Below are 26,113 nucleotides of genomic sequence, written 5' to 3'. Positions count from 1 at the left end.
TTGTCACGATCCGGGTATCTGGACGCCATTACTTACCCTTCAGATGCCTCCTAAGGCTGGCTCAGCGTTCCAGGACCGGATTCCGCTGTTCCTGAGTTTCCACATGCAGAATGTCAGAGTGGTGATTTCATCAGCCGCGGCCTCCGCTGTGCCCGCGTGGTTAAATGTGCGCTTGTCAGTCTGGCGTCTCCTGTCTCCTGCGGCCGGCGTCGCCATTACTGTTTCAATTCTCACATGGATTACAAACCAAACTTCCCTCCAAGTGTCTGCATGGGCGCAGCCATCTTGGATTTTGTCATCTGATTATTTCCACCAATCTGCTGTCTGTATTGTTGATTTGCATAATTGCCTAGCCAACCCCTTCCTTGCTGCAGGTATAAGTATGCTGTGCCTGAGCAAGGAAGGCGTCAGTGCTTTGGTTGTCTAACCTAGTTCCAGTTTGTCTCTCTCCTGTGGTTGTCTTCCAGGTTCCAGCTCCTGTCTCCAGACTTCTGCTATAGAGACCCGCACCAGCATTCCATCTGCGGTGTAGCCTGACTCTCTGATCCATTCTGGACTCACCTGTTTCCAGCTACAACAATCACCTGCTTCCAACCCAGCTTCCAGCAGTGTATAGCTTCTCTTAAAGGGCCGGTGTCCTTTTCTGCAGTTTACCACTCTCCACCGGTATTATTATTTCACCGCTCTCAAACTCCAAACTTCATTATTATTTCATCGCTCTCAAGTTCGTTTATTATTTAACTGGTTCCAGCCAGTATCCACTCCGTACCAACAACAGTCTGGTTCCAGCCAGTATCCACAGCAGCCGTTTTACCTTCAGCAGCCCAGCCTTTCCTGGAACATCAGCTGGTACGATCCTGGGTTCTCTCCATTGCTACAGTCAGGCCTGGTAAGGACTTTCCAACTAGAAGATTATAAGAACTGTCTCACACTACCAGTGCCTGTGGCCCTTGCCACCCTGTAGTACCCAGGAATTGTATTTATCCTCTGTTGACTTTTATGTTTCCTTTTACTGCTGCTGTGTTACGGAGTTTGTCATAATAAACATCATTGACTTTTATCCTGGTTGTCGTGGTCACGCCTTCGGGCAGTTATTCTACATGTTACTTACATGTCTAGGGGTCTGATACAACCTCCCAGGTTCCGTTACATCTCAGCCCCTACAACTGAGGCTGCCTCCCGTCAGCTCAGGCCCTCAGTTGTGACACAGATACTGCTACTTCTCGATGGTTTATGTTTGTTTTAATGTCCTCTATGCCTGTGTATTTAGCCATATCTAGTAATGCCCTGTGAAAATACTCTGCAGCTGTTTCTGACTCCTTTTGTTTAATGGAGAAAATCTTGTTCCATTTAACTACAACTGGGAAATACTCCTTTAACTGTAAACTTATCCTTTTTACATTGTCTTTGTTGTACACATCTGTAAGAGGTACATCCTGATCCAATCCACAGTCAGCTAAAAATTGAGCAGGGGTCTGATGCAACCTCCCAGGTTCCGTTACATCTCAGCCCCTACAACTGAGGCTGCCTCCCGTCAGCTCAGGCCCTCAGTTGTGACAGTAAGCACTGACCTAATGAATCCAGCCGGAGACCAGGATCAAGCGACCAGGCCGATGCAAGAACTGGCAGCCCGACTTGAACATCAGGAGGCTGCACAGGGCCACATCATCCGCTGTCTCCAGGATCTCTCTACACGGCTGGATGGGATTCAAACGACCCTCCGTGGACCTGGCACGTCCGGTGCGTCCACTACAGTAACACCAGCTGTAACCCCACCCACCTTACCCATTTCCAGTCCACATCTTCATCTTCCAACGCCAGCAAAATTTGATGGATCTCCAAGGTTCTGCAGGGGATTTCTCAATCAATGTGAAATCCACTTTGAGCTTCTACCTGGCAATTTCTTCAGTGACCGTACCAAAATTGCCTATATCATCTCCCTTCTCAGTGACTCAGCCCTTGACTGGGCATCACCTTTATGGGAGAAGTCTGATCCCCTGCTATCCTCCTATACTGACTTTGTAGCTACATTCAGGCGCATCTTCGATGAGCCAGGCCGGATAACATCTGCTTCATCTGAGATTCTCCGTTTACGCCAGGGAACACGTACTGTGGGACAGTATCTTATACAGTTTAAAATCCTGGCATCCGAACTGGCATGGAACGACGAGGCCCTGTATGCTGCATTCTGGCATGGCTTATCAGAACGCATCAAGGATGAGTTAGCTACCAGAGACTTGCCCTCTAAGTTGGATGAGCTAATTTCTCTTTGCACGAAGGTTGATCTACGTTTCAGAGAGAGAGCAACCGAGCGAGGAAGATCATCTACTCCTAAATCTTCTGCTCCTCCTCCTCGTCAACCATCTCCATCCAAGGATGAGCCTATGCAAATTAGTCGTTCCCGTCTATCTCCCGCTGAGCGCCGAAGACGTCTCTCTGAGTCTCTCTGTCTCTACTGTGCAGCTCCGTCGCACACTATCAATGCCTGTCCCAAACGTCCGGGAAACTCCAGATCCTAGCTCGCCAAGGAGAGGGCCGGCTAGGAGTAATGATCTCCTCTCCATCTCCTCATGACTGTAACCTCCCAGTGTCGCTCCAAATTGCTCAACGTTACAGGAACGTCATTGCCCTCCTTGATTCCGGAGCAGCTGGGAATTTCATAACCGAAGCTTATGTTAAACGGTGGTCCCTACCCACCGAGAGACTGTCCTCGTCCATCTCTTTGACTGCCGTGGATGGCAGCAAGATTTTTGACGCAGTCATTTCCTTAAGGACTCTTCCAGTTCGTCTGAGAGTGGGAGTTCTTCATTCTGAGTATATTTCTTTTTTAGTGATTCCAAGAGCCACACATCCAGTGGTTTTAGGCCTTCCATGGCTCCGTCTCCACAACCCATCAATTGACTGGACGATTACGCAAATACTGGCATGGGGTCCCTCCTGTGCTGAGACTTGTTTAGCCAAAGTTCTTCCTGTTTGTTCTTCCTTCCCCAGGTCATCTGATGTTCCGCCTCCTCCATATCAAGACTTCACGGACGTGTTCAGTAAAGCCTCTGCTGATATCCTTCCTCCTCATAGAGAATGGGACTGCCCAATCGACCTCATTCCAGGGAAGGTTCCACCGCGAGGCCGAACTTATCCGTTGTCTCTGCCTGAGACACACTCCATGGAAGAGTACATCAAAGAGAACCTGGCGAAGGGTTTCATCCGACCATCTTCTTCTCCAGCCGGCGCAGGCTTCTTCTTCGTTAAGAAGAAAGACGGTGGTCTGCGTCCGTGCATCGACTACAGAGGTCTGAACGACATTACCGTCAAGAACCGATACCCTTTACCCCTGATTACCGAGCTCTTTGATAGAGTTAGTGGTGCAACTATTTTCACAAAGCTGGACTTGAGGGGTGCCTACAATCTCATCCGAATCCGTGAGGGTGACGAGTGGAAGACCGCCTTTAACACCCGTGACGGACATTATGAGTACCTCGTCATGCCCTTCGGATTGAGCAACGCTCCAGCAGTCTTCCCGCACTTCGTGAATGAGATTTTCAGGGACATCTTGTACCGCCATGTCGTGGTTTATCTAGACGACATCCTCATCTTTGCTAATAATCTCGAAGATCATCGTTTCTGGGTAAAAGAGGTTCTTTCCCGTCTCCGTGTCAATCACCTCTACTGTAAATTGGAGAAGTGTGTGTTTGAAGTTAAAACCATTCCGTTTCTAGGTTACATTGTGTCCGGTTCCGGACTAGAGATGGATCCTGAGAAACTCCAAGCAATCCAGAATTGGCCTATACCCTTAAGCCTCAAAGGGGTCCAGAGGTTCTTAGGGTTCGCCAATTATTATAGAAAATTTATACGAGACTTTTCCACCATCGTGGCGCCTATCACTGCATTAACCAAGAAAGGTGCTAATCCGTCCAAGTGGTCCGAGGAAGCTACACAGGCCTTTCACCTTCTGAAGCAACGGTTCATCTCTGCACCAGTTCTGAAACAGCCCGACACCGACTCTCCTTTTATCTTAGAGGTAGATGCCTCCTCCGTTGGAGTAGGAGCAGTGTTATCCCAGAGGGCCAAAGATGGACATCTACATCCTTGCAGTTTCTTCTCCCGGAAGTTCTCCCCAGCTGAGCGCAACTATGCCATTGGCGATCAGGAGTTGCTAGCCATCAAGCTCGCTCTGGAGGAGTGGAGATACCTGTTGGAGGGAGCTTCCCACTCAATCACCATACTTACCGACCACAAAAATCTTTTATATCTCAAAGGCGCACAATGTCTGAATCCTCGTCAGGCCAGATGGGAACTTTTCTTCTCTAGGTTTGACTTTAAACTCCAGTTCTGTCCGGGTTCTCAGAATCGTAAGGCCGATGCCCTTTCCCGCTCATGGGAGCAAGAAAATGAGTCCGAGTCTGCAGACAAGCATCCTATTATTAATCCGTTGGCATTCTCCACGGTAGGGATGGACTCTACGCCTCCACCAGGGAAAAGTTTTGTTAAGCCAGTTCTAAGGAAGAAGCTCATGCATTGGGCCCATGCTTCCCGTTTTGCTGGACATACAGGCATTCAGAAAACCCTTGAATTTATTTCTAGGTCCTACTGGTGGCCAACTCTGAAGAAGGACGTTATGGAATTTATTGCCTCCTGCCCAAAGTGTGCCCAACACAAAGTCTCCCGCCAGTCGCCTGCAGGGCAACTGGTTCCATTATCTGTTCCCCGTCGACCTTGGACTCATTTGTCGATGGACTTTGTTTCCGATCTACCTATCTGCAACAAGTTTAATACCATCTGGGTGGTAGTTGACCGGTTCACCAAGATGGCACATTTCATCCCTCTCACCGGTCTTCCGTCAGCTTCCAAGTTGGCTCAAGTGTTTATACAAGAGATCTTCCGACTTCACGGTCTTCCTGAAGAGATCATCTCGGATCGTGGAGTACAATTTGTAGCCAAATTTTGGCGAAGTTTGTGTCAAGCCCTCCAAGTCAAGTTAAAGTTTTCCACGGCTTACCATCCTCAGACCAATGGTCAAACCGAGAGGGTGAATCAGGACTTGGAGGCCTTCCTCCGTATATATGTGTCTTCCTCTCAAGATGACTGGGTTCAACTCCTTCCTTGGGCCGAGTTCAGCCACAACAATCAATACCATTCCTCATCTTCTTCTACACCATTCTTCATTAATTATGGATTCCACCCTAAAGTCCCAGAATTCCAACCGCTTCCCGCAACTTCTGTTCCAGCAGTGGATGTCACCTTGCGTCAGTTTTCAAATAACTGGAGGAACGTCCGCGCAGCCCTGCTTAAAGCCTCATTCAGGTATAAGAAGTTTGCCGATAGGAAGCGTAGAGCGGTTCCTGCTCTCAAGGTGGGTGATCGTGTGTGGCTGTCCACGAAGAATTTGAGGTTGAGAGTTCCCAGCATGAAATTTGCACCTCGCTACATCGGACCCTTCAAGATTGAACAAGTCATCAATCCTGTTGCCTACAGGTTACAGTTACCATCCTTCTTGAAAATACCCAGGACATTTCATGTTTCTTTGTTGAAACCGCTGATCCTGAATCGGTTTCATTCCGCACTTCCTCCAGCTCCCAAAGTTCAGACTCAACGGGGAGTCGAGTACGAGGTGGCCAAGATTTTGGACTCACGTTTCCGTTACGGTCAGTTACAATACCTCATTGACTGGAAGGGCTATGGTCCTGAAGAACGCTCTTGGACCAATGCCTCAGACGTCCATGCTCCTGCCTTGGTCCGAAATTTCCACGCAAAGTTTCCTTTAAAGCCTAAGAAGTGTCCTGGGGCCACTCCTAAAGGGGGGGGTGCTGTCACGATCCGGGTATCTGGACGCCATTACTTACCCTTCAGATGCCTCCTAAGGCTGGCTCAGCGTTCCAGGACCGGATTCCGCTGTTCCTGAGTTTCCACATGCAGAATGTCAGAGTGGTGATTTCATCAGCCGCGGCCTCCGCTGTGCCCGCGTGGTTAAATGTGCGCTTGTCAGTCTGGCGTCTCCTGTCTCCTGTGGCCGGCGTCGCCATTACTGTTTCAATTCTCACATGGATTACAAACCAAACTTCCCTCCAAGTGTCTGCATGGGCGCAGCCATCTTGGATTTTGTCATCTGATTATTTCCACCAATCTGCTGTCTGTATTGTTGATTTGCATAATTGCCTAGCCAACCCCTTCCTTGCTGCAGGTATAAGTATGCTGTGCCTGAGCAAGGAAGGCGTCAGTGCTTTGGTTGTCTAACCTAGTTCCAGTTTGTCTCTCTCCTGTGGTTGTCTTCCAGGTTCCAGCTCCTGTCTCCAGACTTCTGCTATAGAGACCCGCACCAGCATTCCATCTGCGGTGTAGCCTGACTCTCCGATCCATTCTGGACTCACCTGTTTCCAGCTACAACAATCACCTGCTTCCAGCCCAGCTTCCAGCAGTGTATAGCTTCTCTTAAAGGGCCGGTGTCCTTTTCTGCAGTTTACCACTCTCCACCGGTATTATTATTTCACCGCTCTCAAACTCCAAACTTCATTATTATTTCATCGCTCTCAAGTTCGTTTATTATTTAACTGGTTCCAGCCAGTATCCACTCCGTACCAACAACAGTCTGGTTCCAGCCAGTATCCACAGCAGCCGTTTTACCTTCAGCAGCCCAGCCTTTCCTGGAACATCAGCTGGTACGATCCTGGGTTCTCTCCATTGCTACAGTCAGGCCTGGTAAGGACTTTCCAACTAGAAGATTATAAGAACTGTCTCACACTACCAGTGCCTGTGGCCCTTGCCACCCTGTAGTACCCAGGAATTGTATTTATCCTCTGTTGACTTTTATGTTTCCTTTTACTGCTGCTGTGTTACGGAGTTTGTCATAATAAACATCATTGACTTTTATCCTGGTTGTCGTGGTCACGCCTTCGGGCAGTTATTCTACATGTTACTTACATGTCTAGGGGTCTGATACAACCTCCCAGGTTCCGTTACATCTCAGCCCCTACAACTGAGGCTGCCTCCCGTCAGCTCAGGCCCTCAGTTGTGACACAGATACTGCTACTTCTCGATGGTTTATGTTTGTTTTAATGTCCTCTATGCCTGTGTATTTAGCCATATCTAGTAATGCCCTGTGAAAATACTCTGCAGCTGTTTCTGACTCCTTTTGTTTAATGGAGAAAATCTTGTTCCATTTAACTACAACTGGGAAATACTCCTTTAACTGTAAACTTATCCTTTTTACATTGTCTTTGTTGTACACATCTGTAAGAGGTACATCCTGATCCAATCCACAGTCAGCTAAAAATTGAGCCGAGTCGACATTGGAGGGTAAACAAGCCCTCAGCAATACCTGCCAGTCTTTGTTATTGGTCTCTAAAGTGTTCCCTAGGTCTCTGATGTATTTCTGGCTAGCAACTAAGTCTTTCCTAGGGTCAGGGAATTCAGACACTATGGGGTAAATTTACTAAGATTCGTATTTTCCCGTTTCAGGTCAAAGTTCAGTCACGAATGACATCGAAAGTGTAAAACTGCAACTTTTTGAATTTGTTACGATGGATTTACTAAGCTGTCGTATTCGGGTTTATCTTTTCTTCCGATGTCGATGTCATTCGTGTTTTTTTTGTGTTTTTTACGGCAGTGATTAGCAAAACACTGCCGACTTTTTTACAATTAATCTCGGCCGGATCTGTGTGATCCGTGCTGGGGTTCTATTTTTTTTTTTTTTTTTTAATTAAACACTGTAAAATTTTTAAAAAAAATTGCGTGGGGTCCCCCCTCCTAAGCATAACCAGCCTCGGGCTCTTTGAGCCGATCCTGGTTGCCGAAATATGGGAAAAAAATTGACAGGGGTTCCCCCATATTTAAGCAACCAGCATCGGGCTCTGCGCCTGGTCCTGGTTCCAAAAATACGGGGGACAAAAAGAGTAGGTGTCCCCCGTATTTTTAAAACCAGCACCGGGCTCCACTAGCTGGACAGATAATGCCACAGCCGGGGGTAACTTTTATATAGTGCCCTGCGGCCGTGGCATCAAAAATCCAACTAGTCACCCCTGGCCGGGGTACCCTGGGGGAGTGGGGACCCCTTCAATCAAGGGGTCCCCCCCCCCAGCCACCCAAGGGCCAGGGGTGAAGCCCGAGGCTGTCCCCCCCCCATCCAATGGGCTGCGGATGGGGGGGCTGATAGCCTTTGTTGTAAAAGAAAAGATATTGTTTTTAGTAGCAGTACTACAAGTACCAGCATGCGGCGGAAAAACGGGCCCGCTGGTACCTGTAGTACTACTACTAAAAAAATACCCAAAAAAACACAAGACACACACACCGTGAAAGTATAATTTTATTACATACATACACACATACATACATACTTACCTTATGTTCCCACGCAGGTCGGTCCTCTTCTCCAGTAGAATCCAAGGGGTACCTGTTGAAGAAATTATACTCACGAGATCCAGGGGTCCAGGGTCCTCGGGGAATCCAGGTGTAATCCACGTACTTGAAAAAAATAACAAAACGGACACTCGAGCCACGCACTAAAAGGGGACCCATGTTTGCACATGGCTCCCCTTTTCCCGACTGCCAGAAACCCACTCTGACTGATGTCTAAGTGGGTTTCTTCAGCCAATCAGGGAGTGCCACGTTGTAGCACTCTCCTGATCGGCTGTGTGCTCCTGTCCTAACTGACAGGCAGCACACGGCAGTGTTACAATGTAGCGCCTATGCGCTCCATTGTAACCAATGATGGGAACTTTCTTGCTCAGCGGTGACGTCACTTTAGGTCAACCGCAGGGCAGAAAGTTCCCATCATTGGTTACAATGTAGCGCATAGGCGCTACATTGTAACACTGCCGTGTGCTGCCTGTCAGTGAGGACAGGAGCACACAGCTGATCAGGAGAGTGCTACAACGTGGCGCTCCCTGATTGGCTGAAGAAACCCACTTAGACAGAAGTCAAAGTGGGTTTCTGGCATTCGTGGAAAGGTGACCCATGTGCAAACATGGGTCCCCTTTCAGTTCGTGGTCGGGACACCGTTTTGTTATTTTTTTCAAGTACGTGGATTACCCCTGGATTTCCCGAGGAGCCTGGACCCCTGGATCTCGTGAGTATAATTTCTTCAACAGGTACCCCTTGGATTCTACTGGAGAAGAGGACCGACCTGCGTGGGAACTTAAGGTAAGTATGTATGTATGTAATAAAATTATACTTTCACGGTGTGTGTGTCTTGTCTTTTTTTGGGTTTTTTTTTAGTAGTAGTACTACAGGTACCAGCGGGCCCGTTTTTCCGTCGCATGCTGGTACTTGTGGTTCTCCAAGTACCAGCATGCGGGGGAGGCTTGCTGGGCCTTGTAGTACTGCTACTAAAAACAATATCTTTTCTTTTACAACATAGGCTATCAGCCTCCCCATCCGCAGCCCATTGGATGGGGGGGGACAGCCTCGGGCTTCACCCCTGGCCCTTGGGTGGCTGGGGGGGGGGACCCCTTGATTGAAGGGGTCCCCACTCCCCCAGGGTACCCCGGCCAGGAGTGACTAGTTGGATTTTTGATGCCACGGCCGCAGGGCACTATATAAAAGTGACCCCCGGCTGTGGCATTATCTGTCCAGCTAGAGGAGCCCGGTGCTGGTTTTAAAAATACGGGGGACCCCTACTCTTTTTGTCCCCCGTATTTTTGGGACCAGGACCAGGCGCAGAGCCCGATGCTGGTTGCTTAAATATGGGGGAACCCCTGTCATTTTTTCCCCCATATTTCTGCAACCAGGATCGGCTCAAGGAGCCCGAGGCTGGTTATGCTTAGGAGGGGGGACCCCCACGCAATTTTTTTAAAAAAAATAAGCACTTTCCCACCCCTTCCCACTGATATACATGCACGGATCTCATGGATCCGTGCATGCCTATCCAATCACGAATAAAAAAAAAAGGTCTGTTTTTTTTTAGCACTTTTTTACGAGTTGTAATTTTTCACGGCAGTGTTTGTTTTTTGCTTTGCACTTCTTAGTAAATGACCGAGATTCATACTTAAACAGCCGCGTTTTGACCGATGGTGTATTCATTCGTAATTTTTTACTTGGACTTGCAAAAAATTACGAATGCCCTCATCTCTGCCGTGATTAGTGTTTAGTAAATTACCGAGATGACACTTTGATGAAAAAACGGCATCTCGGTCAAAATCGGGAGCTTAGTAAATTTCCCCCTATGGTTCTTAATTCCATTCGGGAAAATGGGCTATACATGGCAATGTTCCTAATGGGAGTGACTCCTGTGGTGTCTGTTTTCCCATTTGGAACAGCTATCACCCTAACAGGATTAAGTCTAGCAACATCATTCTGTGTAGATTCTACAGCCTGTGGTGAAATGGTTTCAGCATAGTGTATGGTGCCGTACTTACCCGTAGATACGACCTCACCTGTCCCTCCGCTAGGGGCCTTTGTTACTAATCTTAAGGGTTGGGCCGTGCCTACTGTAGTTTCTGATATGGTGGCTGCTAGAGAGAGCGCCGATATTGTTGCCGATTCGTCCTCTTGATCACACTCCTGGGGAAAGTTCAAAACAGGGTACAACTTGCACGGGTTAATACTTGCATTGGTTAACTTATTAACATTTACACAGTTGCTAAGTGTTTGTTTGTTACACCCTAGTGCGTCATTCTCCGCAACCAATTTCTCCCCTGATATGTATGGTGGCGGCGGGGCCGTGGCTATCAGTTTCTTGATAGGGTTAGATCCCGCCGCCTGAGCCAATCCTCTCTGTATTTCACCCTCCTGTTGCCATAACTGCAAATAATCATAATGTTTGATTCGTCTCTTTGTTGATTTAATGAGACATATCCTCCTCCTTAAATTTTGTAACACTTCTGGGCTAAAGCTGCCTACTCTTGGGAATTTCTCCCCGTCATGTACAGTCATTCTCTCCCATTCATCACATAAAACCTCTGTGTGTGAACCGTATTTTTCACACATTACGTACCTTGCCGACCCGACTGGTCGGTTTACTGAATCAACCCGAACCGAGGTTGATCGCCCCCTACCTGAACAATTGGCCCCCATACCTGTAGGTGTTGCTTTCACCACCTCTGACCTTCAATCAGGGTCTTCAGCGAAGCCTTACAAAACCAAAATGTTCAAGATAGGCTGACGGTGGCGGTTTACCGAGTACCCCACTCACTCGCCCACGCCGACCAATACGACCTACACACTGTCCTAGTGCTGGCATACTCGACCCAGGGCCCCTATAAACCTTTATTTACTGGAACATGTGAGTGTGTTCCGCAGAGCATTGACCCTTTCCAGTAACTGTTGGTTGTTGGATAATTCCTGAGTGACCAGCGAACTTCCCTTTTGAAAATAAAAAATTACACAAATCACGTCAGAATGTACAAATAGTGTTTATGACCCGTTTCGTACACAAATGGTACTGGTCAGATTACCTAATGCACACAATTACGTGCGGTACAATCGTTCAGCACATAAGCAACTAATCTTATGTGGAGAGCGACCAGTGGAATCGAAAATTTCGGCTGCGAATTCCTTCAGCATGAGCTTTAATGGCCTATATGGGTTCTGCACCAACCCCCTGGGTTGTGCTCTTTTCTCTATTTATAGCGGACTTCCTTGTCTGCTGTACCTGGACCTCCTGGTCTGTTCTGGACCTCCTGGTCTGTGCTACAGTGTGACCTCCTGGTCTGCTATACTCTAATGCTCAGATTCTATGTTTAACAAGGGATGCCTCCCTAGCCACCATGTACGTCACTTACATGCATGTACCCTGCGAGAACTCGACTTCTTGTGGTTCAACCTCAAAAATTGTATAAACTTATATATGCAAACACTCACTCACCACATGTACACTTTTGTTTCTATTTCTATTTCTGCGCAGAAATTTTCTTTCCTTTAGACCAGATGTGTTGTAAATTTGGAGAAGGATCTGTTAGTCTAAATTTCGGACACTAAAATAGATTTGCGCTATTTATCGCGTTGCCACCTTTTCGCCTGTCAAAATAACACTAGCGTGTGATTTGAGTTACGTGGGCGTACCCGGACGCTACGTTGCGTAATATACGCTGCGTGCGTCGGCCTTTGCGTTGCGTGCGCGAGTCTCAGCCTTTTGTTAGAGACACGTGTACACAAAGCAAATATCCACCGTAACACAATTTACACGTTTATCAATGTAGATGATCCTCGATCATCTACCGAACACCACACCAATCTCTCCTTGTATCTTTAGGTAGAGCTGCGTGCGTGCTGTGCACTTTATCCCTTAATGTATTACTTTTACACTTTAACTATGAAATAGCGACAAATCTCTCTTAGCACGTTTATCAATTATAAAATGGCAAACAGGAGAGTGATATATGAAAATACACGAATAAAAGAAATGCAGATTTATGCGTGTGTGCGTACGCAAGACAGAAATAAACAGTTTTAAAAGACACTAGCGTGTTGTTCTTACCTCCGGTTCCGGATTCCCTCAGCACCCTTTACTAAGCAAAGCAGACGCTTATCCAGACAGCACTACGAGGAATATGACCTCCCGCCCTTTGCTGATGGATAATGTCTGCTGAAATTACCTAGCAGAGATATGTGAAGGACGGACGAGCCGCCAATTGATAAAGCTAAATATTTATCTTACTTAAAACCCTTTAAGAGGTCTAAGAACACTGTACGCTATTAACGTATGGAATACCGTAAGGGTACGCACGTTGCGTACGATCGCTTAGCCGTAGTCGAGACGCTCAAGCGTCACGTTTGCTCACGGCCAAGAGATCACAGACAGGCACGCTATTGGCTGCCGACTAACGTAATGGTTCGCTATAGCGTAGCGAACGCTCGGGACCACGAGGAGATCACCAGCGGCGCTAACGCTCACAATGTTAAACCTTTATAACTATACCATAAAACAGTGTATTATGCAGTAAACCTTGGTGTAGTGATAGGGTGTAGATGCAACACAGTGTAACCTTATTAACTTAAAAGCTGTTCGAGCGTCACCGACGCTCTAAGAATACTTAACACTATAAGAAATACACAAATACCGGGCTTAGGGTCTAACGCCTTATATGAATGTTATGCTTGCAAAAGAATAATACAATACAAGTCATACACTACCAATATAACATAGACTAACTAACCAGATAACTACACAGGAAATACAATATCAGTACAATTACGTTTAAGGAAAATGAGAGAGAAAGAGAAGAGAGAGAGAGAGATATGGCTCACAATAACAAGAAAGACAATATGATTGCGGAGAAAACTTACGCACAAAGGGAACGATCGCATGCGCCTCGATATCCAGCTCCCGATTATCAGCAATGAGAACCGTTGAAGAGAGTGCGCTGGATATGGTCGGCTTGTCTATTTATGCCCCACAAACAATACCATTCAATGGTCCCTACAATCTCATTGTTCATTGGACACAGGAATTCGTCTTCGTATTATAACAAAAGGTCATAGGTTGATTCATACAGGTGGGCTGAGACCATTTCCAACTGCTCAGGTGGGTGGGAAACTAGGTTTCCCGCCGCATGGATAAGTAAGTGCAAATAATAGTAAATGGACATAAACTTCTTATGTCCATAACTATTCGCACGAGCGATTAATCCGCTTCAAACCAACACCGGAATATTGCTAATTAAATACTCTTCCGATGGATACTAAACACCACTGTATAATCCTTGTCTGACCCTTTGTATCAGACAAAGAGGGATCTCTCTGACCATGAACATGCTACATTAACTAAACTTTCAGAATCTATCAAAGGGACCATGATCTACAAAATACGTTATACAGTTAAAATATGTTATGAACGAGTCGCCCGCTAGACGCACATAAACTTTACCGTAAATGCGCACACCGTGCGCCTTCGGGTGCCCGCAACGGCGAGTATGCGCACGCACGGCAGGGCTCATGAACGTGCAACAGGCACTCGCATGAGGTGCAAATATGGCAGTGTGCATAGTGATATTTTTCTGACTTTGACAATATATATATATATATATATATATATATATATATACTGCTCAAAAAAATAAAGGGAACACTAAAATAATACATCCTAGATCTGAATGAATGAAATATTCTTATTAAATACTTTGTTCTTTACATAATTTTTGTGTCAGCACATTCAACTATCAATGGAAATCAAATTTATTAACCCATGGAGGTCTGGATTTGGAGTCACACTCAAAATTAAAGTGGAAAAACACACTACAGGCTGATCCAACTTTGATATAATGTCCTTAAAACAAGTCAAAATGAGGCTCAATAGTGTGTGTGGCCTCCACGTGCCTGTATGACCTTCCTACAACGCCTGGGCATGCTCCTGATGAGGTGGCGGATGGTCTCCTGAGGGATCTCCTCCCAGACCTGGACTAAAGCATCCGACAACTCCTGGACAGTCTGTGGTGCAACAAGGGTTGGTGGTTGGAGCGAGACATGATGTCCCAGATGTGCTCAATTGGATTCAGGTCTGGGGAACGGGCGGGCTAGTCCATAGCATCAATGCCTTCGTCTTGCAGGAACTGCTGACACACTCCAGCCACATGAGGTCTAGCATTGTCTTGCATTAGGAGGAACCCAGGGCCAACCGCACCAGCATATGGTCTCACAAGGGGTCTGAGGATCTCATCTCGGTACCTAATGGCAGTCAGGCTACCTCTGGTGAGCACATGAAGGGCTGTGCGGCCCCCCAAAGAAATGCCACCTCACACCATTACTGACCCAATGCCAAACCGGTCATGCTGGAGGATGTTGCAGGCAGCAGAACATTCTCCTTGGCGTCTCCAGACTCTGTCACGTCTGTCACATGTGCTCAGTGAGGATCTGCTTTCATCTGTGAAGAGCACAGGGCGCCAGTGGCGAATTTGCCAATCTTGGTGTTTTCTGGCAAATGCCAAGCGTCCTGCACGGTGTTGGGCTGTAAGCACAACCCCCACCTGTGGACGTCGGGCCCTCATACCACCCTCATGGAGTCTGTTTCTGATCGTTTGAGTAGACACATGCACATTTGTGGCTTGCTGGAGGTCATTTTGCAGGGCTCTGGCAGTGCTCCTCCTGTTCCTCCTTACACAAAGGCAGAGGTAGCGGTTCTGCTGCTGGGTTGTTGCCCTCCTACGGCCTCCTCCACGTCTCCTGATGTACTGGCCTGTCTCCTGGTAGCTCCTCCATGCTCTGGACACTACGCTGACAGACACCGCAAACCTTCTTGCCACAGCTCGCATTGATGTGCCATCCTGGATGAGCTGCACTACCTGAGCCACTTGTGTGGGTTGTATGGAGGTCATACAGGCACGTGGAGGCCACACACATTACTGAGCCTCATTGTGACTTGTTTTAAGGACATTACATCAAAGTTGGATCAGCCTGTAGTGTGTTTTTCTACTTTAATTTTGAGGGTGACTACAAATCCAGACCTCCATGGGTTAATAAATTTGATTTCCATTGATAATTTTTGTGTGATTTTGTTGTCAGCACATTCAACTATGTAAAGAACAAAGTATTTAATAAGAATATTTCATTCATTCAGATCTAGGATGTGTTATTTTAGTGTTCCCTTTATTTTTTTGAGCAGTGTATATGTATGTGTGTGTGTGTGTATATATATATATATATATATATATATATATATATATATATATAATCACTCCAATAGACAACGGCACTCGGAGATCATAAACCAGGTGAAGAATTTATTTCATATCAATATTGATATGAAATAAATTCTTCACCTGGTTTATGATCTCCGAGTGCCGTTGTCTATTGGAGTGATATTACATTGCTTTAACTGGCACCGGAGCATGTTGATGGTAGGATTTGAGTGCCGGCATACACTGGAAGGATATATATATATATATATATATATATATATATATATATATATATATATATATATATATATATATATATATATATATATAATAGGAGTCCTCCAAAGCGGCGCTCAGGACACAATCACACTGACAGCAAAGTGGATATCAACGTTTCAAACCTTTAATGGTTTGTCACATACATTATGTATCCTGATGACAAACCATTAAAGGTTTGAAACGTTGATATCCACTTTGCTGTTAGTGTGATTGTGTCCTGAGTGCCGCTTTGGAGGACTTCTATACACTGCTGTTATGCCGGTTTGAGGGCACCGGACCAAGCTCTATATGTCTGGGAGTGCCGAGCCTCTGTTTAAATAAATAAATAAATATATATATATATATATATATATATATATATATATATATATGTGTGTGTATTTATTTAGTTTTGTTTTATGGCATAAGATGTTTTGTACTAACAGATGGGCGTGTAATTTGGAGGTGGCATGTGCTGGTATGTTTATCAACCTACATTTTTCATGAACTTTAAATATTTTTTCTATCTCTTCTAGGAAGATGGAGCTAAACAACAACTTTAAGAACGGCTCTATAAAAAAGGAGAGCAAGCATCACGACCATTCCGTTATTGAAAACATCCGTGTTCTCGGAATGGAGATTTCAGAGACTGACTCTGTGGCTTCCCAGCATAATGAAAAGCCCAAAGACTTAAGATGTAAAGAACCTTATATATGAAATTGTACTCATATGCTGTATTTTGCTTTTTAGTAGACTTTGGACACACATATCAAGTATTTCTTGGAAAGGAGAAAAAAATATAAAAAATTGTAAATTAGGTTGATAAGTTACTCCCATCACACACAAATCTGTCACCCATTCTGCCGTCATACGGGTTTCAATAACATTTTGTACTTAAAGCTTTGGACTATGATTTTCCAACAGCAGAAGCCGTGTACTATATTTTTCAACTTTAATAGGTGACCTTGTGCACTTGGCTTGTGGCTCCATTGTGCAATAAAACAACCACCCACGTCTTACATTTGATGATGATAGCAAATCTCTCAACAGATTCTACAGATGATATAGCAAATGAAAATGTATATATAATGAGGAATGTTGTGATAATAGACCTAATAATTGCATGGCCTATATAAAGCACTTGCCTTGAAACTTTTTTCCTTTAATACCACAATTCTATTCCCTGACTTATTTATTGGATAGGATACAGTATTGACCACATATCACTCATCTAACATACGTAAATGAAAATGAATGCACTGTTACATATTAACTACCCTCTTCATGTCCCTTTCATTTCCCTTTTCTTCTTTTCACCTCTTTCTAGTCATCTTCTATCTCAACATTCCATCTCCATCTGCATTACCTCATCTACATTACAGCGCTCGAGTTATTATAAAATGTTCCAAACTGCTGTGAAACTTCAAGTGTGATAGAAATTCAAAAAATCATTCTAAATACACCTTCGCTCTATTTAATTTTGCCTACTTTCCTGTCCTAAAATCTCACCTATTTATGGAACTTTTTAGGATTTATTTGTTATTTCTCTAACGTCCTAAGTGGATGCTGGGGACTCCGTAAGGACCATGGGGAATAGCGGCTCCGCAGGAGACTGGGCACATCTAAAGAAAGCTTTAGGACTAACTGGTGTGCACTGGCCCCTCCCCCTATGACCCTCCTCCAAGCCTCAGTTAGATTTCTGTGCCCGACGAGAAGGGTGCACACTAGGGGCTCTCCTGAGCTTCTTAGTGAAAGTTTTAGTTTAGGTTTGTTATTTTCAGTGAGACCTGCTGGCAACAGGCTCACTGCATCGAGGGACTAAGGGGAGAAGAAGCGAACTCACCTGCGTGCAGAGTGGATTGGGCTTCTTGGCTACTGGACATTAGCTCCAGAGGGACGATCACAAGTTCAGCCTGGATGGGTCCCGGAGCCGCGCCGCCGGCCCCTTTACAGAGCCAGAAGAGCGAAGAGGTCCGGAAAAATCGGCGGCAGAAGACGTTCCTGTCTTCAATAAGGTAGCGCACAGCACTGCAGCTGTGCGCCATTGCTCTCAGCACACTTCATACTCCGGTCACTGAGGGTGCAGGGCGCTGGGGGGGGCGCCCTGAGACGCAATAAAACACGATAAAAATACCTTACATGGCAAAAAAAATGCATCACATATAGCTCCTGGGCTATATGGATGCATTTAACCCCTGCCAGAATATACAGAAAAATGGGTGATAAGGCTACCGAAAAGGGGGCGGAGCCTATCTCCTCAGCACACTGGCGCCATTTTCCCTCACAGCTCAGTTGGAGGGAAGCTCCCTGGCTCTTCCCTGCACTACAGAAAGGGTTAAAAAAAGAGAGGGGGGCACTAATTAGGCGCAGTATTAAAACATACAGCAGCTATAAGGGGAAAAATACTTATATAAGGTTATCCCTGTATTTCTCTATCGTCCTAAGTGGATGCTGGGGTTCCTGAAAGGACCATGGGGAATAGCGGCTCCGCAGGAGACAGGGCACAAAAAAGTAAAGCTTTACTAGGTCAGGTGGTGTGCACTGGCTCCTCCCCCTATGACCCTCCTCCAGACTCCAGTTAGATTTTGTGCCCGAACGAGAAGGGTGCAATCTAGGTGGCTCTCCTAAAGAGCTGCTTAGAGAAAGTTTAGTTTAGGTTTTTTTCTTTACAGTGAGTCCTGCTGGCAACAGGATCACTGCAACGTGGGACTTAGGGGGAAAGTAGTAAACTCACCTGCATGCAGAGTGGATTTGCTGCTTGGCTACTGGACACCATTAGCTCCAGAGGGATCGAACACAGGCCCAGCCGTGGAGTCCGGTCCCGGAGCCGCGCCGCCGACCCCCTTGCAGATGCTGAAGCGTGAAGAGGTCCGGAAACCGGCGGCTGAAGACTCCTCAGTCTTCATAAGGTAGCGCACAGCACTGCAGCTGTGCGCCATTTTCCTCTCAGCACACTTCACTGGGCAGTCACTGAGGGTGCAGAGCGCTGGGGGGGGGCGCTCTGAGAGGCAAATATAAACCTTATACAAGGCTAAAAATACCTCACATATAGCCCATAGGGGCTATATGGAGATATTTAACCCCTGCCTGACTGGAAAAATAGCGGGAGAAGAACCCGCCGAAAAAGGGGCGGGGCCTATCTCCTCAGCACACGGCGCCATTTTCTGTCACAGCTCCGCTGGTCAGAACGGCTCCCAGGTCTCTCCCCTGCACTGCACTACAGAAACAGGGTAAAACAGAGAGGGGGGGCACATTAATGGCTATATATATATATATTAAAGCAGCTATAAGGGAGCACTTAATATAAGGATATCCCTTGTATATATAGCGCTTTGTGGTGTGTGCTGGCAGACTCTCCCTCTGTCTCCCCAAAAGGGCTAGTGGGTCCTGTCTTCATTAGAGCATTCCCTGTGAGTTTGCGGTGTGTGTCGGTACGTGGTGTCGACATGTATGAGGACGATATTGGTGTGGAGGCGGAGCAATTGCCAAATATGCAGATGTCACCCCCCAGGGGGTCGACACCAGAATGGATGCCTTTATTTGTGGAATTACGTGATGGTTTATCTTCCCTTAAACAGTCAGTTGAGGACATGAGGCGGCCGGACAATCAATTAATGCCTGTCCAGGCGCCTCAAACACCGTCAGGGGCTGTAAAACGCCCTTTGCCTCAGTCGGTCGACACAGACCCAGACACGGGCACTGATTCCAGTGACGACGGTAGAAATTCAAACGTATTTTCCAGTAGGGCCACACGTTATATGATTTTGGCAATGAAGGAGACGTTACATTTAGCTGATACTACAGATACCGTAAAACAGGGTATTATGTATGGTGTGAAAAAACTACAAACAGTTTTTCCTGAATCAGAAGAATTAAATGACGTGTGTGATGAAGCGTGGGTTGCTCCTGATAAAAAGTTGATAATTTCAAAAAAGTTATTGGCATTATACCCTTTCCCGCCAGAGGTTAGGGCGCGCTGGGAAACACCCCCTAAGGTGGACAAGGCGCTCACACGCTTATCCAAACAAGTGGCGTTACCCTCTCCTGAGACGGCCGCACTTAAGGATCCATCAGATAGAAAGATGGAAGTTATTCAAAAGAATATATACACACATGCAGGTGTTATACTACGACCAGCTATAGCAACTGCCTGGATGTGCAGTGCTGGAGTAGTTTGGTCAGAATCCCTGATTGAAAATATTGATACCCTAGATAGGGACAATGTTTTACTGTCGTTAGAACAAATAAAGGATGCATTTATCTATATGCGTGATGCACAGAGGGATATTTGCACACTGGCATCTCGGGTGAGTGCTATGTCCATTTCAGCCAGAAGAGCCTTATGGACACGACAGTGGACAGGCGATGCGGATTCAAAACGTCACATGGAGGTTTTGCCGTATAAAGGGGAGGAGTTATTTGGAGTTGGTCTATCAGACTTGGTGGCCACGGCTACTGCCGGGAAATCCACTTTTTTACCTCAAGTCACTCCCCAACAGAGAAAGGCACCGACCTTTCAACCGCAGCCTTTTCGCTCCTACAAAAATAAGAGAGCAAAGGGCTTGTCGTACCTGCCACGAGGCAGAGGAAGAGGGAAGAGACACCAACAGGCAGCTCCTTCCCAGGAACAGAAGCCCTCCCCGGCTCCTGCAAAAACCTCAGCATGACGCTGGGGCCTCTCAAGCGGACTCGGGGACAGTGGGGGGCCGTCTCAAAAATTACAGCGCGCAGTGGGCTCACTCGCAGGTAGACCCCTGGATCCTGCAGATAATATCTCAGGGGTACAGGTTGGAATTAGAGACGGATCCTCCTCATCGTTTCCTGAAGTCTGCCTTACCAACCGTCTCTTCCGAAAGGGAGAGGGTGTTGGAAGCCATTCACAAGCTGTACGCTCAGCAGGTGATAGTCAAAGTACCCCTATTACAACAAGGAAAGGGGTATTATTCCACTCTATTTGTGGTACCGAAGCCGGATGGCTCGGTAAGGCCTATTCTAAATCTGAAGTCCTTGAACCTCTACATAAAAAAGTTCAAGTTCAAGATGGAGTCACTCAGAGCAGTGATAGCGAACCTGGAAGAAGGGGACTTTATGGTATCCTTGGACATCAAGGATGCGTATCTACACGTTCCGATTTACCCCGCACACCAGGGGTACCTCAGGTTCATTGTTCAAAACTGTCACTATCAGTTTCAGACGCTGCCGTTCGGATTGTCCACGGCGCCTCGGGTCTTTACCAAGGTAATGGCCGAGATGATGATTCTTCTTCGAAGAAAAGGCGTATTAGTTATCCCATACTTGGACGATCTCCTAATAAGGGCAAGGTCCAGAGAACAGCTGGAGACAGCTTTAGCACTATCTCAAGAGGTGCTAAGACAACACGGGTGGATTCTGAATATTCCAAAATCCCATTTAATCCCGACAACTCGTCTGCTGTTCCTAGGAATGATTCTGGACACGGTTCAGAAAAAGGTTTTCCTTCCAGAGGAAAAAGCCAAGGAGTTATCCGATCTAGTCAGGAACCTCCTAAAACCAGGAAAAGTGTCAGTACATCAATGCACAAGAGTCCTGGGAAAAATGGTGGCTTCTTACGAAGCAATTCCATTCGGCAGATTCCATGCAAGAATATTCCAAAGGGATCTGTTGGACAAATGGTCAGGGTCGCATCTGCAGATGCACCTGCGAATAACCCTGTCACCAAAGACAAGGGTGTCACTTCTGTGGTGGTTGCAGAAGGCTCACCTATTAGAAGGCCGCAGATTCGGCATTCAGGATTGGATCCTGGTGACCACGGACGCCAGCCTGAGAGGCTGGGGAGCAGTCACACAAGGAAGAAACTTCCAGGGAGTATGGACGAGTCTGGAAAAGTCTCTTCACATAAACATTCTGGAACTAAGAGCAATCTACAATGCTCTAAGCCAGGCGGAACTTCTCCTGCAAGGAAAGCCGGTGTTGATTCAGTCGGACAACATCACGGCGGTCGCCCATGTAAACAGGCAGGGCGGCACAAGAAGCAGGAGTGCAATGGCAGAAGCTGCCAAGATTCTTCGCTGGGCGGAGAATCACGTGATAGCACTGTCAGCAGTGTTCATCCCGGGCGTGGACAACTGGGAAGCAGACTTCCTCAGCAGACACGATCTTCATCCGGGAGAGTGGGGTCTACATCCAGAAGTCTTCAACATGTTAATAGACCGTTGGGAAAGACCAATTGTAGACATGATGGCGTCTCGCCTCAACAAGAAACTGGACAAATATTGCGCCAGGTCAAGAGATCCACAGGCAATAGCTGTGGACGCACTGGTAACTCCTTGGGTGTACCAGTCAGTGTATGTGTTTCCTCCTCTGCCGCTCATACCAAAGGTATTGAAGATCATACGGCAAAGAAGAGTAAGAACAATACTAGTGGTTCCGGATTGGCCGAGAAGGACTTGGTATCCGGAACTTCAAGAGATGCTCACGGACGAACCGTGGCCTCTACCTCTGAGAAGGGACCTGCTACAGCAGGGTCCCTGTCTTTTTCAAGACTTACCGCGGCTGCGTTTGACGGCATGGCGGTTGAACGCCAGATCCTAAAAGGGAAAGGCATTCCAGAAGAAGTCATTCCTACCTTGATTAAGGCACGGAAGGAAGTCACCGTGAAACATTATCACCGCATTTGGCGAAAATATGTAGCGTGGTGCGAGGATCGGAGGGTTCCGACGGAGGAATTCCAACTGGGTCGTTTCCTACATTTCCTGCAATCAGGATTATCTATGGGTCTCAAATTGGGATCCATTAGGGTTCAAATTTCGGCCCTGTCAATATTCTTCCAAAAAGAATTGGCCTCTGTCCCTGAGGTCCAGACTTTTGTCAAGGGAGTACTGCATATACAGCCTCCTGTGGTGCCTCCGGTGGCACCGTGGGATCTAAATGTAGTTTTAGATTTCCTCAAATCCCATTGGTTTGAACCATTGAAAAAGGTGGATTTGAAATATCTCACATTGAAAGTGACTATGTTACTAGCCCTGGCCTCTGCCAGGAGAGTATCTGAATTGGCGGCTTTATCTTATAAAAGTCCTTATCTAATCTTCCATTCGGATAGGGCAGAACTGCGGACTCGTCCGCATTTTCTCCCTAAAGTGGTATCAGCATTTCATCTGAACCAACCTATTGTGGTGCCTGCGGCCACTAGCGACTTGGAGGACTCCAAGTTGTTGGACGTTGTCAGAGCCTTAAAAATATACATTGCAAGGACGGCTGGAGTCAGAAAATCTGACTCGCTGTTTATATTGTATGCACCCAACAAGTTGGGCGCACCTGCTTCTAAGCAGTCGATTGCTCGTTGGATTTGTAACACAATTCAACTTGCACATTCTGTGGCAGGCCTGCCACAGCCTAAAACTGTAAAAGCCCACTCCACAAGGAAGGTGGGCTCATCTTGGGCGGCTGCCCGAGGGGTCTCGGCATTACAACTCTGCCGAGCAGCTACGTGGTCGGGGGAGAACACGTTTGTAAAATTTTACAAATTTGATACCCTGGCAAAGGAGGACCTGGAGTTCTCTCATTCGGTGCTGCAGAGTCATCCGCACTCTCCCGCCCGTTTGGGAGCTTTGGTATAATCCCCATGGTCCTTTCAGGAACCCCAGCATCCACTTAGGACGATAGAGAAAATAAGAATTTACTTACCGATAATTCTATTTCTCGGAGTCCGTAGTGGATGCTGGGCGCCCATCCCAAGTGCGGATTATCTGCAATACTTGTACATAGTTATTGTTAACTAATTCGGGTTATTGTTAAGGAGCCATCTTTAAGAGGCCCTTTCTGTTGTCATACTGTTAACTGGGTTTAGATCACAAGTTGTACGGTGTGATTGGTGTGGCTGGTATGAGTCTTACCCGGGATTCAAAATGCCTCCCTTATTGTGTATGCTCGTCCGGGCACAGTACCTAACTGGAGTCTGGAGGAGGGTCATAGGGGGAGGAGCCAGTGCACACCACCTGACCTAGTAAAGCTTTACTTTTTTGTGCCCTGTCTCCTGCGGAGCCGCTATTCCCCATGGTCCTTTCAGGAACCCCAGCATCCACTACGGACTCCGAGAAATAGAATTATCGGTAAGTAAATTCTTATTATATATATATATATATATATATATAGCGCTCTGGTGTGTGCTGGCATACTCTCCCTCTGTCTCCCCAAAGGGCTAGTGGGGTCCTGTCCTCTATCAGAGCATTCCCTGTGTGTGTGCTGTGTGTCGGTACGTTTGTGTCGACATGTATGAGGAGAAAAATGATGTGGAGACGGAGCAGAGTGTCTGTAACAGTGATGTCACCACCTAGGGGGTCGACACCTGAGTGGATGTACTGTTGAAAATTACGTGACAGTGTCAGCTCTGTATAAAAAAAAAAAAAAAAAACAGTGGTTGACATGAGACAGCCGGCTACTCAGCTTGTGCCTGTCCAGACGTCTCATAGGCCGTCAGGGGCTCTAAAGCGCCCGTTACCTCAGATGGCAGATACAGACGCCGACACGGATACTGACTCCTGTGTCGACGGTGAAGAGACAACCGTGATTTCCAGTAGGGCCACGTTACATGATTGAGACAATGGAAAATGTTTTATACATTTCTGATAATACGAGTACCACCAAAAAGGGGTATTATGTTCGGTGAGGGAAAAACTACCTGTAGTTTTCCTGAATCTGAAAAATAAAATGAGGTGTGTGATGATACGTGGGTTTCCCCCCGATAACAATTGATAATTTCTTAAAGTATTGGCTGTATACCCTTTCCCGCCAGAGGTTAGGGTGCGTTGGGAAACACCCCCTAGGGGGGATAAGGCGCTCACACGCTTGTAAGAACAAGGGCTCTACCTTCTCATGAGATGGCCGCCCTTAAGGATCCTGCTGATAGAAAGCAGGAGGGTATCCAAAAATGTATTCACACACATACTGGTGTTATACTGCGACCAGCAATCGCCTCAGCCTGGAGGTGCAGTGCTGGGTTGGCATGGTCGGATTCCCTGACTGGAAATATTGATATCCTAGATAAGGATAGTATATTATTGCCTATAGAGCATTTAAAAGATGCATTTCTATATATGCATGATGCACAGCGGAATATTTGCCGACTGGCATCAAGTATAATTGCGTTGTCCAATTCTACCAGTAAAATGGTCAGGTGATGCGGATTCCAAACGGCATTTGGAAGTATTGCCTTTAAAAGGGGACATTTGGGGTCGGTCTTTTAGACCTGGTGGCCACGGCAACAACTGGGAAATCCACGTTTGTACCCCAGGTCGCCTCTCAAAATAAGACGCCGTATTATCAGGCGCAGTCCTTTGTTGGCAAGCGGACAAAAGGTTCCTCTTTTCTGCTCGTGACAGAGGGAGAGGAAAAAGGCTGAAGAGATTACCCAGTTCCCAGGAACAGAAATCCTTTCCCGCCTCTGCAAAAGCCCTCAGTATGACGCTAGGGCCTTACAAACTCAGGCACGGTGGGGGCCCGTTCTCAATGAATTTCAGTGCGCAGTGGGCTCACTCGCAAGTAGACCCCTGGATCCTTCAGGTAATATCTCAAGGGTACATATTGAAATTCGAGACGTCTCCCCCTCGCCGTTTCCAAAAGTCGGCTTTACCGACGTCTCCCTCTGACAGGGAGGCAGTTTTGGAAGCCATTCACCCAGCAGGTGATAATCAAGGTACCCCTCCTGCAACAGGGAACGGGGTATTATTCCACACTATTGTGGTACCGAAGCCAGATGGCCCGGTGAAACCGATTCTAAATCTAAAATCTAAAATCTTTGAACACTTACATACAGAGGTTCAAATTCAAGATTGAGTCACTCAGAGCAGTGATTGCGAACCTGGAAGAAGGGGACTACATGATGTCTTGGGACATCAAGGATGCTTACCTTCATGTCAAAGTTTACCCTTCTCACCAAGGGTACCTCAGGTTATGGTACAGAACTGTCACTATCAGTTCAGACGCTGCCGTAGGGATGGTCCACGGCACCCCGGGTCTTTACCAAGGTAATGGCCGAAATGATATCCCTTCGAAGGAAGGGAATTTTAGTTATCCCTTACTTGGACGATTCCCTGATAAGGGTAAGATCCAGGGAACAGTTGGAAGTCGGTGTAGCACTATCTCAGGTAGTGTTGCGGCAGCACGATTGGATTCTCAATATTCCAAAATCGCAGCTGGTTCCGACGACTTGTCTTCTGTTTCCTAGGAATGTTCTTGGACACAGTCCAGAAAAAAAAAAAAGGTGTTTCTCCCGGAAGAGAAAACCAGGGAGTTATCCGAGCTAGTCAGGAACCTCCTAAAACCGAACCAAGTCTCAG

At 46.7% G+C, this 26,113-nt stretch overlaps 1 protein-coding gene across 3 annotated transcripts in view; it reads left to right on the top strand.

Annotated features, from left to right (window-relative positions):
• PLEKHA8 (pleckstrin homology domain containing A8) overlaps positions 1 to 26,113 on the top strand; it is a 183,260-nt gene that overhangs the window by 100,034 nt on the left and 57,113 nt on the right. For all 3 annotated transcript variants that reach the window (XM_063921956.1, XM_063921955.1, XM_063921957.1), the window contains exon 7: positions 16,337 to 16,497. In XM_063921956.1, the coding sequence (XP_063778026.1) occupies positions 16,337 to 16,497 (161 nt within the window). The remainder of the gene's footprint in view (positions 1 to 16,336; positions 16,498 to 26,113) is intronic.

This window comes from Pseudophryne corroboree, chromosome 5 (genome assembly GCF_028390025.1).
Source record: "Pseudophryne corroboree isolate aPseCor3 chromosome 5, aPseCor3.hap2, whole genome shotgun sequence".
Classification (NCBI taxonomy): domain Eukaryota; kingdom Metazoa; phylum Chordata; class Amphibia; order Anura; family Myobatrachidae; genus Pseudophryne; species Pseudophryne corroboree.
This window is presented reverse-complemented; position numbering and strand designations above follow the sequence as displayed.